Genomic DNA, 14,731 nt, shown 5'->3' with positions numbered 1-14,731 from the left:
TTGTAAAGTCAAAATGGAAGCGACGGGTGCGCTAGAGGAGTTGCTGCTGGAACAGCGAGCTCTCATTGATCATGCGCTGTACTCAGTGCTGGAGGACGCGCCGGTACGTCGTTGTCATCGTCACAGAAGTAGCTGAATCTCATCCGTTTGTCGTAGCTCGGAGATCTGTTGGAACATTTCCAGTCAACTCTACTGGGTCTGCAACAGCAGGAACCGTCATTCTGGCATTTGCAAGTGGTAGATTTTATCCGGAGTGTATTCAAGTCGCGGGTGGGCAGCTGCATCGATGCAGAAGTCAAAGCTGCTGCCTCCAAGAAGCCACAGAATCCAGACATTGCTGTGAACCGCGCAAAGGCTCAAGTGCAGACAAGCAGTGAACTACAGGAAGCTCTGGTGCAATTGCAGAGAGATGTGGAGATGGAAGTGGCCAGAATAAAGGATGTGCTGACTGAGAAGCACTTAAAAGTAGCTTCAGACATGGACGAGCATTTCTTGGTCAAATTCTGGACGGAGCTGCAAGACGTAATTGGAACTAAAGCGAATCAACATAAGCTGGACGAGGAACGTGAAGTAAAAGGCGTCGAGCAGGAGCTTGAGAGCTGCTCGTTCGAGAGATTTAGTTTTGACGAGGATTTTAATGACCTGTCCAGGTCAGCGATGAGGTGTGTACGGGTGGAGACTTTGAGTAAGGAAAACAAAACTTATCGCTGTTGTTGTGTGGTGCATGGGAAGTTTCCCATGTATGGAGGATTTCCCAATGACAATTAGACGGATGCAGAGCGCAGATGTGACAGAGCGGGCGGCTGGCTTGGACGAGTTTCTGCAGGTGAGTTTCTCAGCTCGTCGGCTGTTTAAAGTGAGATTGTTTACCTAACGCTCTGTTTCCTAGATCCCCGTACCGGAAATCATCCATTCTGGACCCATTTTCCCTACTGCTTGTTCAGCTGTTGTTGGGTTGTTTCTCGACACTGGAGAACGATGTGCTGAACGAGCTAAAAGGGTTGTGTACGACTTGATGAACCAGGTTGAGGACGCTGCTCAGTTTCTCGAACTGTTTTGGGCAGTCCTCGACTTCATGGGGGCGCGTCTGGAGACTGGAGAGTTGTTCTTGTACCGACGTGAGATCTGTGACGCACAATCGATCGCTGCTGTGGATTGTTTTCGCGTATTGCACGCGTTACTCTTCAAGACGATGCGGCACTGGGTGTATCTTGCTGCCGAAGCACTCGCCCAAGTCTTGCACTCAACATTTCGCCTGCTGATCACGTACTCGAAGGCAGAAACGGAAGTCGAAGCGAAGCAGCTCACTCCTCTTACAATGTTGTTCCTGGTCGACAACGATCCAGTGCGATGGTTTAAGCTCTGGCTGCTCAATGCTCCAAGTTCACGACAACTTTTCGTGGCGATGGATGAATCTGGCTTCATCGCTGATCTACTCCAAAATCTGTCTCGATTTCGCCCATTAAGCTTCGAAAAATCATCCAACCGCTCAGTTAATGCCATCGAAAAACGTATTGCTCAATGCGTAAGTCGAGAAAAGGTTATAGGATGTTTTAGTACGTTTATTTATTTATTTTTCTGAGCAGGCGTTGGCAATTTTGTCCTGCATTTGCGAGTATCAACAAGGGCGAGATCTAGTTGGCCAATGGCAACGACTTCCTGCTCACGCGTATATTAAACAACGGCGTACAAGTTGGAAGAAATGTGCTCTGGAAAGTGACGCAATGGAAAATGATTCGCTGTATCATACAGTGCAGCAACCGGCGTCTGCAGAGGTGAGTTTGCATTGCTAAAACACGACCGCAATTGGGATCTAATTAGCGCTCTGTTGATCGATAGGAACTGCGCGATGAACTGGGAGCTGACTACCCGGATCTCGGAAAGGGTGTTGTGGATGCACTCATCCTATCAGTTGCAGCGGTTTGTTGCTTATGTTTGGCCTTAGGAGCGCTAGCGATCATTGACAGCTTGACGTGTATGTAGGTGATCGTGACGACTTCGTGTTCGCAAAAGGACACCGACGTGCTGTTTAATGAACAGTGGTCCACGAGTATCTCGAGAAGTGTGGCGACGTACCTGCATTGTGCAGACGCTCCCGATCTACTACCAGCACTTACAAAAGTATGATATAACGGCGAGGTTATTCTTCCTGACACAAGTGGTGACTTAACGGCGTATCTTGTCGTAGATTGTCGAAGCTTGCTGGACAGACAACTCGTGTGAAATGACTGATACTTCTGAGCGGGAAGAAACGAATTCATGGTTCCCCTTTCGGCAGCCGAAGAGCGTCGCCGAGGTGTGTCAATTGGTGATCGACAGTGTGTTGAAAAGCGGAGTTGTCGATTCAGATGTTCAGTCCTCTGGCACGCTGATCTTACGATTGATACTGTCAAGTAAAGCTGCGGATAATGCTGTCACCCAATCTTCCAGCTCTGAAACAACGGAACGCATTTTTGAGCTATGCAAACGATATCTACAATCCCAACACTATAAAGTGACGGCGTCAAGTGGTCAACATCATCTGTGGACGTGTGATCCGAGCGCACTTCTTGGCTTAATCACTGATACGGCAGTAGTTCCACAGGCATTCGAGGTGGCAGAAAGAACCGGAGTTATTGACGAACTCTGGAAAGTTTCAAAACAGTGTGAAGGCCAAGAGTGTTCTCGTCTCGGGAGTCGTATCACAATTGCTCTGCTGCGCTCAGTGTCAGGAGTACGTAATATGAGTCGTACTATGACTGCGGATACCTGCATACAGAACCACGTAGCAGCGCAAAGTTTTCGCGATCTCTTGGGAATTCTGTCGCATCGAATCTCGGCACAGTCTTTTTTCGACCTCGTCAGTGTTCAAGCCACCATTTCCCAGAGTATCACTGCACTCCGAGAGACAATTGACTTCTCGATCTCTCTTAACAGCCCCGACGATGAATGTCCATCGCAAATAGTCCCTCAAATCACACGTTTGCAGTGGCTACGGTGCTGCTTGAGCTCGCAATTTGCAGCCTCATCACTGTTGTCAAGTGAAGACAACGCGCTGGTTCAGTTTATCTCCGAGGCGCTTACCGTCCACAGAGCTGGGTTCTGTATGAGCTCCAGTCACGCCGAAGATACGTGTTGCGTGGCATTTCAGCTGCTCATTGCGCTGGTGTCGAGTGTGCCATCGATGCTCGAGTGCAGTTCGTTGCTGTCAAAACTCAAAGTGCTGAACCTCGACGATAAATGTACACTCCAGCGTGGTATTTTGAACGACATCAGTGAGATCCTGGGTCCGTGTTCGTTTCTAGAGAAGCAGCTGTGCTACGAGTTTGAATTCATCGGTGGACCAAGTGAAAAGCTGCCACAGTGTGAGCTCTTCGAGTTTGACGGGCGCTGTCAGGAGACTCAAATCGATAGCAAAGATACGACTGGAGAGAGAGCAGACCGTACCATTTCCGAATTCGCCGGCGTATTGCAGAACAAAATTCTTCAAGCTATTAGCGATGGCGTGGAAGCTGGCTCATCGACGCCTATGGATTTTGTGCTGATCTCGCAAGCTTCGTGGGAGCTCATCCATGACCTAGAGGCTCGTTTTGGAGCAGAATCTCCGTTCATATGCTGTAACCCAGCTGGTCCTGCTAACGAGCTCTTCGCCAGACTCACGTTTAATCTCGTTATGAGCCAGCGCAGTCGTTTGGAGCCAGCACGCAGCGTTGCAGTGGCATTGATCCAAACCACAAGCCCAACGCCAAACAGTGAATCGTTTTTCCCGACAGACTCGGAGCGCAAGTTGATGAACCGGTTGTACAAGAATTATGCGAGTGGCTTATCGCTGGAGTCGTCGCCCACCTTGTTGCATTGTACTGTCAAAAAGTTTGGCAAAATTGCAATGGATTGTTTCCCAGTAACAATGTTGATCGGCTGTCATCCGACTTTCGACGAAGCCGATATCCTGAACTTCTTGTCGCACTGTCTCGCGAGTCCATCGGCTGGATACCTGTGGCCCCGGAGTGCTGATCGTGGAGTGGCAGTAGTGATCACAAAAGGAGTGGAGATCATACTAGCACGCGAGTTTCCTCAGGTGCGTGTCCAATACGTGGGATAGCTTACCTTACACTCCAATTCTGACTGTTTAAAGCTGCTGGGAGTGTAGATTTTACAGGCAATCGATCGATGTCAGTGCTCGTTGCTGAGTCTCGTGCTGCGTTGGCACAGTCAAAGTTTCTGGAATTATTTGGCTTGGGAAAATGTAGTTCTCTACACTTATTTCAGCGTCCTCTACGGTGTCGAGCTCCAGGTATTTCTCATGATGAAGCTTAGGAGTGTTGCGTGACTGACTACTTTAATTATCTTCGTTTCAGGTTTATACCATCGTCGCAATTTGTCGGCACTTGGAGCCGACCATGCGGGAGCTAGCGGCAAGGCATAGTTCGCAAAGTCTCGCTCCTTTCCTCTCTCTCATCCGTGAGCCTATTCGGAACTTTCGCTTCAGCCCCTGGCGACCATTTCTGCTCCGACTTCGTAGCGAATATCACGATGAGATGGAAGCTCTGTTGTTTCCGTAAGTTAAATTCTGCGCTTGCGACCAAAGTGAATACTCTTGGGGATGCGCAGTTCCCGCATGCTTTCTTCTAGGTCTGCCATGTCGACGTCTGTTATCTCACTCGGAGTGTTTTGTTTGTGGCCTTCTTGCTTTTGAAGCCCTTCATCCACTTGCATGTCGGAATTTGGAAGCTTAAGTTGCTCTAATAGCTTCTTCTTCTTCTGTTGACGTCTGCGTTTCCGAGCTTCGCGCTTTTTGATAGTCTCAGCGTCAACTTCAGACTGCTCGTTTCCATCTTCATGCTTGAGTCCAGCACTTCCTTTGCTTAACTTGACTTTTTGCTTTCGCTGCTGGTGGAATGAAAAGGTTCCTGGATACTGATGCACTCGTATCAAGTGTTTCGTCCGCTTATCATCGTGTTGGAAAGTCTCCGGACAGCCGTCCACTAGACAAACATACATCGGCTTCTTCTTGGACAAAATCTTGAAGAAAGCGTCATGGGTCTCACTGCAAAGTTCACATTGTCAGATGCGAATTTTCAAGTTTCACATTTTCCCCTTTTACCTAATGTGAATGTCCAGTAGACGCAAACTCAAAAACGATCTTGAGCATTCTCGGCAAATATTTCGGTGCATCCTACAGGTTTTGACAAAAAATCAAAAATTGCCTATTTATTTGCCGTACACGTACATGTCGTAGTGCTCCTCGTACGCCGAAGTGGACTGGAAGCTCACGTTGCATTTGGCCAATCGACACGTGATCGGCTCCGAGTGAGCTGGTCCACCCACAGCTTCTTCTGGCTGCATCATCGACCTGGATCAATCAATTTACAAATGCTAATTTTTAGGTTAAATATGGCACGACAGCAATGCCGACGTACCCTAGCTCCTGGTAATACTTAGCTGCCCACAGACGCGTACCGGTGTCGAAGAGCGGGTGCTCGGGTGAGTACTTGCGGACGCATTTGCCGCTCGGCAGCTCCCGAACCTGCTCCATCTTTTTCAACACTTTTATTTTTTTGTGTTCGGTAATGCAAAATGTCAAATTAGTGCAACAATGCCGAGGTGAGCTTGTTCAAAATTCTACATGTTGCCGATCGGTTGTCATCGGGCATTCTTCACATAGAATATCTTCGTTAAGGTAAAAAAAAAATCAGCATATTGGTGCTTGTTGTCGGATTCACAGGAATCGGTTGTTAGTGCTCAGAATCTTGGTTGAGCGGTTCTTGATCGATGTCTGCAGCTTCTTCAGAGATGGGTGATGGGGGGTTATCTTCGAGCTGTACCGCCTGCACCAAGAGCCGAAGTGCCGCTTGTTTCACAACTTCACTCACAGGTTGCACGTGTCGAATCGGTCCACTGTTTCGGCAACAAGAAGAGTAAGAATTCTTTACTACTCGCTTGTTCCATGCATAGCGTACCGACAATACGGGCATTCTCTGCGTGGCAGCAAGCGAAGACACGGTTCGCAAATGTAGTGCTGACACTTGAGGAGCATCAATTTGAGCGGGGTGAAGTCCATCCAGCAAATTCTGTAGGCAAAACCCAAGCCATATGAAAAAAAAGACTGTCATCGGCAGCATAAAAATTTCCACGTACCCGCACTCCATGCGATCTGTTGCCAGCCTGTGCGGGAGGCTACGTGCAACGTTGTATCCTACTCGGAATATATTCTCTTGGTGGTCGTACTGCAGAAGCAATGGTGCTATTATTTTACAGCATTAAGGCAAACGTCAGAAACTTTTATCATTTTAATAAAAAGAACAATGTTAAACAACTTACTGAGGCAAAGGATACTCGGAGGTACGTGGATCGAGTACCAGTTGCTTCTCACCTGAGAATCTTGGAAATAATCGCCAAGTGCGTTCCCAAGCCATTCACTCATGAGAAAGTCGCCAACACTCCCGAAGAATCTCTTGGTACGTGATGCTCTCGGTGCAACAGCTTGGTTGTTGCCTTCGGTGCCTCGGTCGGTAGGGCGGACTGGCGAGTCCAAAGGAGACACTTTCGCCACCGAGTTTTCCTGATGCTGGTCGCATAAAGTCCCAAACATCCGGTTGTCAAAGGTGAGCAAGTACGCGTCCTTGAGCAACGGGAGCAGCGTGAAAATGGCATCACCACTGTAGCGAGCGAAGAGGATGAACGGCAAGCTTGACGCTCGAGAGGCAGCTGAGGCATGGAGTACTGTTTTGGCACGACGAATTGCGTCGGTCGGCTTCACGGGGTCGACGTTAAGCAGGTCGTGAAAGAAATCGTCCAGTTCTCTTGAGCAAACTGTAGCCGAGTACCCAGATAGCTTCAGACCGCGCAAAGTATCCACACGAACTCTAAAGCTTCGACGATCCGGGCTCCACACGTGGATCACTCGTCCACGACCGCAGTACAGCGCGTAAGTGAGTTTTTTCGATTGCCATTGCCCGATCTGGACGACATCACCGACGTAAAGACCCCACTGTCGATCCTCCTCTGTCTGCTCAGGAAGAGAAGCTTCAGTATCAGCTTCGACAAGTGGCATCGTTGGTGCTTCCCGGCTGTCTACAAGGAGGGTTAGAAAGAGAAATGTACTTGGTGGAGTCTTTCTCGCTCTCGAAAAGTTAAGCCAAAATTTAACAGGCCTTTCTTGACTATGGGTAGAGAGACTTATCCATCGGTCTACAAGTCTCTTCATTTGCTCATTAGCGGTTCTTGTTGCTGTCTATCGCACGATGCATTTAATCTCAATGTCACAAGCTCCAAGGCCTTCAGCTTCCACTCGTAGAGAGCCTGTCGCTCGACCGGGATGATGGAAACTGAGAGCTACAGTGACAATTGCCGCCAATCCAGGAGCTAAACGTGCAGCTTCCCGTTGATAATTGGCTTCCGCAATACTGGCACTAAACCCTGAACAAGTGGCAACTACCCGGTTGACACGAAAACGTTCCTGACGAAAACCTACATTCCGAACTCGCACGGGAAACAGATACACTTGGCCGGTTTGCAGTGTACCCAAGTGAAGTAGCGGAGGCGACACCTCCACTGCAAAATTCTGAGTCATTGATGCTACGACTGGAAGCCGTTGCTCCGAAGAAGGTGCAGCACTAGCGAACAAGAATCCGACGGTCTTCTTTTGAGAGGTGGTCTCTTGAGGCGACGCAGATTCGTTCTGATCGTATTCATCGCTTCTTTCCCATGAAACACCAGCATACGGCGCGAGTGAGAGCAACTCCGCTCCATCCGTGCGTGACTCAGAGCTTGAGAGTGTTGAAGCACTGCTCTCATCGCTCTTTAGAGTAGTTAGGTCGGTCAACCGCGTTGATGGCGAGCAGGGCGGTTTGCGTGACTTTGGCGTGCTCACTGCGAATCGAGACAAAGCGGCTAGCGTTTTCTCGTCTGCCAAGTCCACTCCGAACCCTTTTCGAGCAGACTCGCGTGCTGAGAACGCTGCAAGGGACGAAGGAGTCTCTGGTCTCGCTGATCGACAAGATAACGGGAGTGACAGTGGCATTAAGGGCCTTGGTGACGGTAGTGCGGGGAGCACTGGCGTCCGTGTAGTTAGTCTGTATTCAGGCCCGATAAGTGTTTGGATGCCGTAATCGGTCAATACCCAGCAGACTTGCTTGGTGGACGTAAACGTCTTCCGCCATAATGAACCATCTTTTAGCCACTTGTCGTTGTTGTTGCTTGGAGAAGCTAAACAGCCGATAGACTCGCTAGAAGACGAAAACAAACCAGTTGATGACAGATTCGATCGTGGGGGTGCCAGGATCGATCGATGTCGGTTCAAGTTGCCGACGTCGCGGGAGTATTTCATCTTAAAGTCGTTGACTTCTTGTGGATTGTGGCGTGTGATGAAGTCACGGCCGCCAATGAACTTGCTTATGTTGGAAAGCGATCTGCAGCTATAGGGTTGCATGATTTTATAGTCGTCATAGTCCGGGATGGCCATGATCAGCAACGCGTTCTTTGGGTCGAGTACCGTGGACTTGCGTGCCTGTCTGGCAATCTGCTCCGTGACGGTCATTTCCATCCTGATGGGGGGAGTGGCTCGACCACCCGAACGAGACGGAGGCCCTGACGTTGACGCAGCGAGTAGCATTGATCGAGTGGAAGACCGCCGATGTGCAGGCATTGGTAGGGCGTTGCAGCTGGTGTTGTTATTTCCGGTTGGGGTAGAGCTCCTGGCCTCTTGAATGGCTCGAGTTGATGGCATTTTGGAAGGGAGAGCCACTGCAGGCGAGGATAGGCGTATTGCAGCGTGGGCATCCGTCATGATCGACAGTCACACTTGAATGATAAATGAAGAAGACCGATGTAAGGTTGGTGCCGCCTTAGGCCATTTGGATAATAAATGCACACAAGGTTGAATTTAGATGAAGCCGTAAAAATAGGTGACAATTTTGGTATTGTTTTCTTTTCTAGCGCGAATATTGATTGACGGGGTCACTTCAACATGCTTCTAGTATATTACAGGTAGAAATTCGGCTGAAAAAACAATTCTGACCAATGCCATTGTCGCATGTGCTATCTTCGTATTGGTCAAAATGTCTTTTCGCCTCCAAGCTCCACGTATAGAGGGGGCCGCTGTGTCGTAAGATAAGGAAAGGATTCCTCGTTCAAAATGGTGAGTACGTTCGGCATCTATACGTAGCTCTGCACACACATAGCACATCGCTACCACAACACGGATTTATCTACGACTATCTGCATCATATTCCTTGTCTGCTCCCATTTGTTCTATGCTCTAACGACTCGTCACAATGTCTTTTCATCCGTTCTTGTAGGTGGTGCTCTCCGCTGCCCTGTTGACCAGAAATGGCAAAGGTACGAAGCTTACGACAGCTTAATAAATTATCTCCAATTCCGATGTGTCTTGTGCTGCGTATTCAACTTACCACGTCGTAATTATCGTGTTCGCAGTGCTCGTGGCGCGCCAGTTCGTGGAGATCACCCGCATCCGACTCGAGGTGGGTGCAATACAGCTGCTGTATTATATCCAATATAGTATTATTGACACTGTATACAGGGTCTGCTAGCAGCCTTCCCTAAGCTGCTATCAAGCGGCTCCCGTGAGCACACGTTTATTGACACGGAGAGTGTGCGCTACGTGTATCAACCCTTGGAGAGTTTCTTCGTGCTCATCATCACCAACAAGACCAGCAACATCGTAGAGGATCTGCACACGATCCAAGTTCTAGCCAAACTCGTGCCTGACATCTGCGCGCCGTTGAGCGAGACGTCCATCCGTGACAAGCAGTTTGAGCTTGTCTTTGGCTTCGACGAGCTCATCACGGCCGGTGGCCACTCGGAGAACATCAACGTGTCGCAGATCCGCGTCAATATGGAGATGGAGAGTCATGAGGAGAAGCTGCACAACATGATCCTCGAGAGTAAGCGCGCGGCTGCCAAGGACGACATGAAGCGCCACACGGCGCGTATTAAGGAGGAGCAGCGTGAACGCGCGCGTCTGGAGCGTTCCGGGCTGGGCGGCAGTGGCTTCGGATCGCAGAATTCGTTCGGCAGCTCGTTCAGCAACGCGTTCAAGTCGCCACGTAGCGGTGGCAGCAGTGACAGCTTCATGAACAGTCCCAGATCTCCACCTGCGACGTCTCCGACGTCCTACAACACTCGACCTGAGCCGGTGGTGTCCAAGGCTGCTGGTATGAAGCTGGGCAGCTCTAGTAGCAGTAAAGGGATGGGTCTGGGCGGCGGTGGCAAGTCGTTTATGGACGCTATGGCCGCTGAGGACGGCTTGAAGGAGATTCCGCCAATGAGCGCAGCTGTGGAGCCTGTGCAGAAGCCTGAAGTGGCTGCTGCAGTCAGTCACGACCCCATTGGAGCTGTGGTTGAAGAGAAGATGACGGTCGTATTGACACGTGATGGTGCACTAGAGCAACTGGAGGTTAAGGGCAGTATGTACGTGTCGGTGAACGATCCGAGCGCTGGCTGTTGCCGTCTCAAGCTGCGTACAGGAGGTGCGGAAGGTATTTCGTTCCAGACGCACCCCAAGGTGGACAAGCGACTGTATGACAGCGAGTCAGTGCTCGCTCTACGGGATCCGACCAAGCCGTTCCCGACGTCTCGTGTGGCGTTCTTGCGGTGGAGCTTGAAGACACAGGACGAGTCGATGCTGCCACTGAACATTACGTGCTGGCCGGAGGAAGAAGGCAACGGCAAGATGAATGTCAGTGTCGAGTATTCCTTGGATCGCGACATGATGCTGGACAATGTGAACGTTGTGATCCCGCTCGGAGGCTCTGACGCGCCTAGTGTGGCAAACGTGGACGGACAATACCAGCACAACTCGGCTGAAGGCGTGCTCCTTTGGCATCAGGACCAGATCAGCTCTGCGTACGGTGGTTTTGTGATGCGATATATATTTTGTGTGTATGTGCACTAATTTTTTGTTTTTTTATTTTTTACAGCAACAACTCAGGCACGTTGGAGTTTTCGATTCGTGGCAACAACATGGACGCGTTCTTCCCCATCTCCGTCTCGTTCTTTTCACGCAGCGTGTATAGCGACGTGCAGGTGGAGGCTGTTCAGAAGGTCGAGGACGGCTCGCCCATTGCCTTTGGGTTCGAAAAACTGCTCTCCACGGACTCGTACCAGATTGTTTAGCTAGAAGACCGGCACGCGTGTGGCTGCTGGGTGGACAGGCAGTCTTCTCTTTATCTCAACACGTAGGTTGACCGCGCTGCTTGTCCTCGTCGTGGCCTTAAAACCCAGAAACAGATACGAAATCAAAGCCAGTATGTGTGTTTTATTCTATCGACGTTCAGGTCTATGGGGTGGCTTTGGGTCGGAACACTTGCGGTTGGGAGGCTTGAAGCAGCTCCTCGCTCTTGCTGCGCATACAGCGCTCCAGTAGTCTCCTGGTCTGTGCACAGTCGCGGATATGTTTCTCCCCTCTCGTCACCGAGTTGATACAGGATTTTAACTCTAGTAAAGGCTTCTCACAGAGCGCCGTGCCGGTACAGTTGAGATACTCAGTGTACACCATCTTCGGGTCTGCGCCTGCGTCCTCCTGGCTAGCGGCGCTGCCTGAGTTGATTAACTCATCGAATTGTTCGTCGCAAGATCGCAAGGCTCGGTATTTATCGCCTAGACGACGATTCGACTCCAACGCGAGCACTCCGCTCTCTCCAATTGTCCCATTTAGTAGCATCTGAGGACAAGAAAGATAAATTAGAGGCGCGTAATTATTGGAGCTATTGAGAGGCTTTGAGCGGTGAAATTTTTGGAGACACTAGACAAGATGGACATCGATAGAGAGTACCTCATGGAGACGCAGAGTGGAGTTGAATTGAGGCGGCGCGATGTCCACAAAGTCTTGAGACAGTTGGATGGGCTCCATTTTAGCAAAAGGACGAGAATGACAAGCTGGTGAGAATGGAACATACATTTCGATACAAAATCTGTGACGTGTGACATGTTGCACCGTTCTACATGACGCTTCTGGACGACTGCGCATGGCGAGGGATACGTGGGCCCGCACTGACATCGTCGCATTCGTCATCGTCCACATCGTAGTCCTCGTCGTCGATACTGTTGATGGTGACGCGCGTGGGCTGCTCAAGACTACTGATGTTCATGTACGGCTGACGAGCACGCCGGAAGACACGTCGATAGAGATACGCCAGAGTGAGCACGACGATCATCGCGCACGAGCTCATGATAATGTAGCCGAACTGAAGCAATCCAGACGCCGGTTTGTCGTCCAACCCCAAATCAGTTGCAGCTAAAGCAGTGGTGCCTTGAGTCGTGCCAGAGGAGGAAGACTTGTCGTTGATCTCATCGTTGTCGTCGCTGTCACTACCGTCTTCACTGTCTTCGCTTTCGTCGTCGGAGTCGCTATCGTCTGTAGCTTTGGAGCTGACACTCTTAGATTTTGTAGCGGACGAGGAAGTTGTAGTGTCATCACTCGAGTCTTCGCTATCTTCACTTTCGTCATCACCCGGAGCTTTTTTCGTACGCTCTTTAGGCGCATCAGTGCTGTCGTCGCTATCGTCGCTTTCGCTCTCACTCGATGTGGATGCTGGTGCATTCGACAAAGATGGGGCGGAAGAAATAGCTGACGACACGCCAGTCGTCTTTGCGGTCTCAATAGCGATGGCCTGGCAGGTTAAGCCATGAGTGAATAGTTAGCGAGCTAACAGTTTTTAGACCACGAATAACACTGCACGTACCGGAGATGTCCACTCGAGAGAAGCCTTGACTCGATGGCCATTCCACTCGAAATCCCAATCTGGGTTTGTTCGAGCATTTACCAGGTGCGACTGCGGCGGTACGCGAGGCGAAGGTGCTTCGTCCCCAGAGCCTTGCTGCTTCCAGTCCTAAAGTACAGCAGAGCCATCTCGTGAGACTACAGTCGCAGATAGTGATCAGAAGCGGTGGTTTACCTGGTCGACAGTTGCTATAGCTCGAACGTACAGCTTGTCCGAGGTGACATTACCCAGATCGAGGCATGTAACAAACAGCGAAGTCCCCATCGTGTCGACGTTCGCAGCCGCAGCTTTAGAGGAATCCGAGGCGAACTCATAGAACCGCCGCGTGGTTCCTTTCTGCGTTGACGTCTCCATCACAATGGCATTATCTTGGAAAGTCTCGCTGGAAGACACTTGGACGTGCGTGCTATCGACAGTGAGAGCACCAAGCACCTCCCACGCGATCTGCACCTTGGACTGAGCAGAGTTGATCAAACTGCAATCAGAGACGCTACACGTCGCGACCTCGTTGCGTTCCCAGGCCAGAGCACCGCATCCCATCTCAGTAACTAGATCGTCTTTGGTAGTGTACAGACTTGCAGCGGGGAAGACGTTCAACAACTCTTGACTTTGAGACGACCCTGTTGCATCCACCCAACGCACCAAAGGCTGAGCCATTTCGATCATCATGAGTGCTAAACGGACGTTCCGTGGTACGTGACCGACCAGCTCGGTCTTGGCTGCTTCCGTTCGAAAGAAATCGACGTTTGCTTCGTACAACTCCTTGAAGTTTCCCAAGTCTGCTGCGTTTGGCTCTTTACTGTTCGACGTCTCCACTAGCATATTGAAAGCACGATGCGTGATGTTGTTGTAGATCGTCTTCTTCTTCGGATAGCCACCAAAGGTAGACGGCTCACAGGGACGGAAAGGCTGCGATTTCGCGTCGTAAAACTGGTTTTCCCACGACGCAGCGTAGCCCCAGTCCTCCATTCCACCTACAATGCATTTGCAACGTTAGAAAAGCTTCATGATATTTAAAAATTGTAAAATATTACGTACCGGTGACACCGTACACAACATCATTCATCGTTCCCGTCGGGTAGAGGTTTCCGTCCGGGAAAACGCCAGCAAAGTTGGCCAGCGTGTTGCCAATCTGGACCTGCGCCATCTGATCCGGAGACTTTTCGCTTGGGTTTCTCTCCTTGCCATTAAGGTAGTGATCGGGTGAGCCCCACTCGTAAGCCACTGCTCGAGTGCCGCCATGGAAAGTCACTGCCAACTGGAAGATATGGTCCCTCCAGATCTCATTAACCACACGGGACGTCATCGTTTGCATACACTCAGCACCTGATCTCATGTAATTGTAGTCTCGATTCGGATCCACCGTCAACTCCTCGCGATGGTTGTGCGAGTAGCCATAAGCGTTGGTCATCGGCATCACCAGCACGTTCCTAGTGTTCACAAGCTCTCTAAGCCACCTCTGTGTGTCCACTGTAGGCTTCACCTTATCGTCCGTGCCATACATCGATGTGGCGTGTGCAAATAAAGCGATAAGCTCAATAGCCGCATTGGGACCGACTCGTTCGTTGCCATGCAGAGCTCCACTAATGAACACTTCGGGTCTCTCTGGGTCGTTCGCTAGCGTCGAGTGGTTGGTCAGATGCACCACATATTGTTTGCAAGGTTCTTTTTCAGCTTTGCTTTCGTCGTCTATTATGCACTGGAGCTCCTTGGGGTACGGCAGATCATACGTGTCTTGAGCTATCGACACTTGGACGACATCTGGGAACGTGGCGTTGAGCTCCAGCAAGTACCTGGACATTTCCGCGTACGTCTTGTAGTTGATTGGGGACGATGACGCATTAGCAGAGATGGGGCCAAGCACCCACACGCCCAATAAAGCCAACAACAAGCAAGGAAGGCGCATGGCGGGCGTCCCGGTGCACTTGTCCTCCCGTGCGGATAAATTGAGACAGAATTGAGCTAAGCAAAAATTGGGTCTGGGGCTAAAACGGTACATGGCTACATTA

At 50.3% G+C, this 14,731-nt stretch overlaps 5 protein-coding genes across 5 annotated transcripts; 2 read left to right on the top strand and 3 right to left on the bottom strand.

Moving 5' to 3' along the window:
• Positions 1-13: 13 nt before the first annotated feature.
• Positions 14-4,129, top strand: PITG_11130 (uncharacterized protein; the record flags this gene model as incomplete). The annotated part of the gene is made up of 8 exons (XM_002901857.1): positions 14-103; positions 157-662; positions 1,000-1,525; positions 1,840-1,920; positions 1,984-2,121; positions 2,585-2,713; positions 2,969-4,057; positions 4,115-4,129. 8 exons carry the CDS (start codon positions 14-16, stop codon positions 4,127-4,129), a joined length of 2,574 nt encoding a protein of 857 aa, XP_002901903.1.
• Positions 4,130-4,542: 413 nt separating this feature from the next.
• PITG_11129 (uncharacterized protein) lies at positions 4,543-5,515 on the bottom strand (the record flags this gene model as incomplete). Its single annotated transcript, XM_002901856.1, has 5 exons — positions 4,543-4,635; positions 4,690-5,026; positions 5,084-5,155; positions 5,210-5,283; positions 5,384-5,515. The coding sequence occupies 5 exons, from the start codon at positions 5,513-5,515 to the stop codon at positions 4,543-4,545; spliced, it is 708 nt and encodes a 235-aa protein (XP_002901902.1).
• A 1,698-nt stretch (positions 5,516-7,213) lies between these two features.
• On the bottom strand, positions 7,214-8,802 carry PITG_11128 (uncharacterized protein; the record flags this gene model as incomplete). Its single annotated transcript, XM_002901855.1, has 1 exon — positions 7,214-8,802. One exon carries the CDS (start codon positions 8,705-8,707, stop codon positions 7,214-7,216), a length of 1,494 nt encoding a protein of 497 aa, XP_002901901.1.
• A 297-nt stretch (positions 8,803-9,099) lies between these two features.
• On the top strand, positions 9,100-11,246 carry PITG_11127 (coatomer subunit delta, putative; the record flags this gene model as incomplete). The annotated part of the gene is made up of 6 exons (XM_002901854.1): positions 9,100-9,118; positions 9,279-9,318; positions 9,415-9,461; positions 9,521-10,154; positions 10,188-10,845; positions 10,920-11,246. 6 exons carry the CDS (start codon positions 9,116-9,118, stop codon positions 11,113-11,115), a joined length of 1,578 nt encoding a protein of 525 aa, XP_002901900.1.
• Positions 11,247-11,939: 693 nt separating this feature from the next.
• On the bottom strand, positions 11,940-14,523 carry PITG_11126 (uncharacterized protein; the record flags this gene model as incomplete). The annotated part of the gene is made up of 4 exons (XM_002901853.1): positions 11,940-12,611; positions 12,684-12,830; positions 12,897-13,696; positions 13,761-14,523. The coding sequence occupies 4 exons, from the start codon at positions 14,521-14,523 to the stop codon at positions 11,940-11,942; spliced, it is 2,382 nt and encodes a 793-aa protein (XP_002901899.1).
• Positions 14,524-14,731: the final 208 nt, after the last annotated feature.

This window comes from Phytophthora infestans, genomic scaffold (assembly GCF_000142945.1).
Source record: "Phytophthora infestans T30-4 supercont1.19 genomic scaffold, whole genome shotgun sequence".
NCBI lineage: Eukaryota > Oomycota > Peronosporomycetes > Peronosporales > Peronosporaceae > Phytophthora > Phytophthora infestans.
This window is presented reverse-complemented; position numbering and strand designations above follow the sequence as displayed.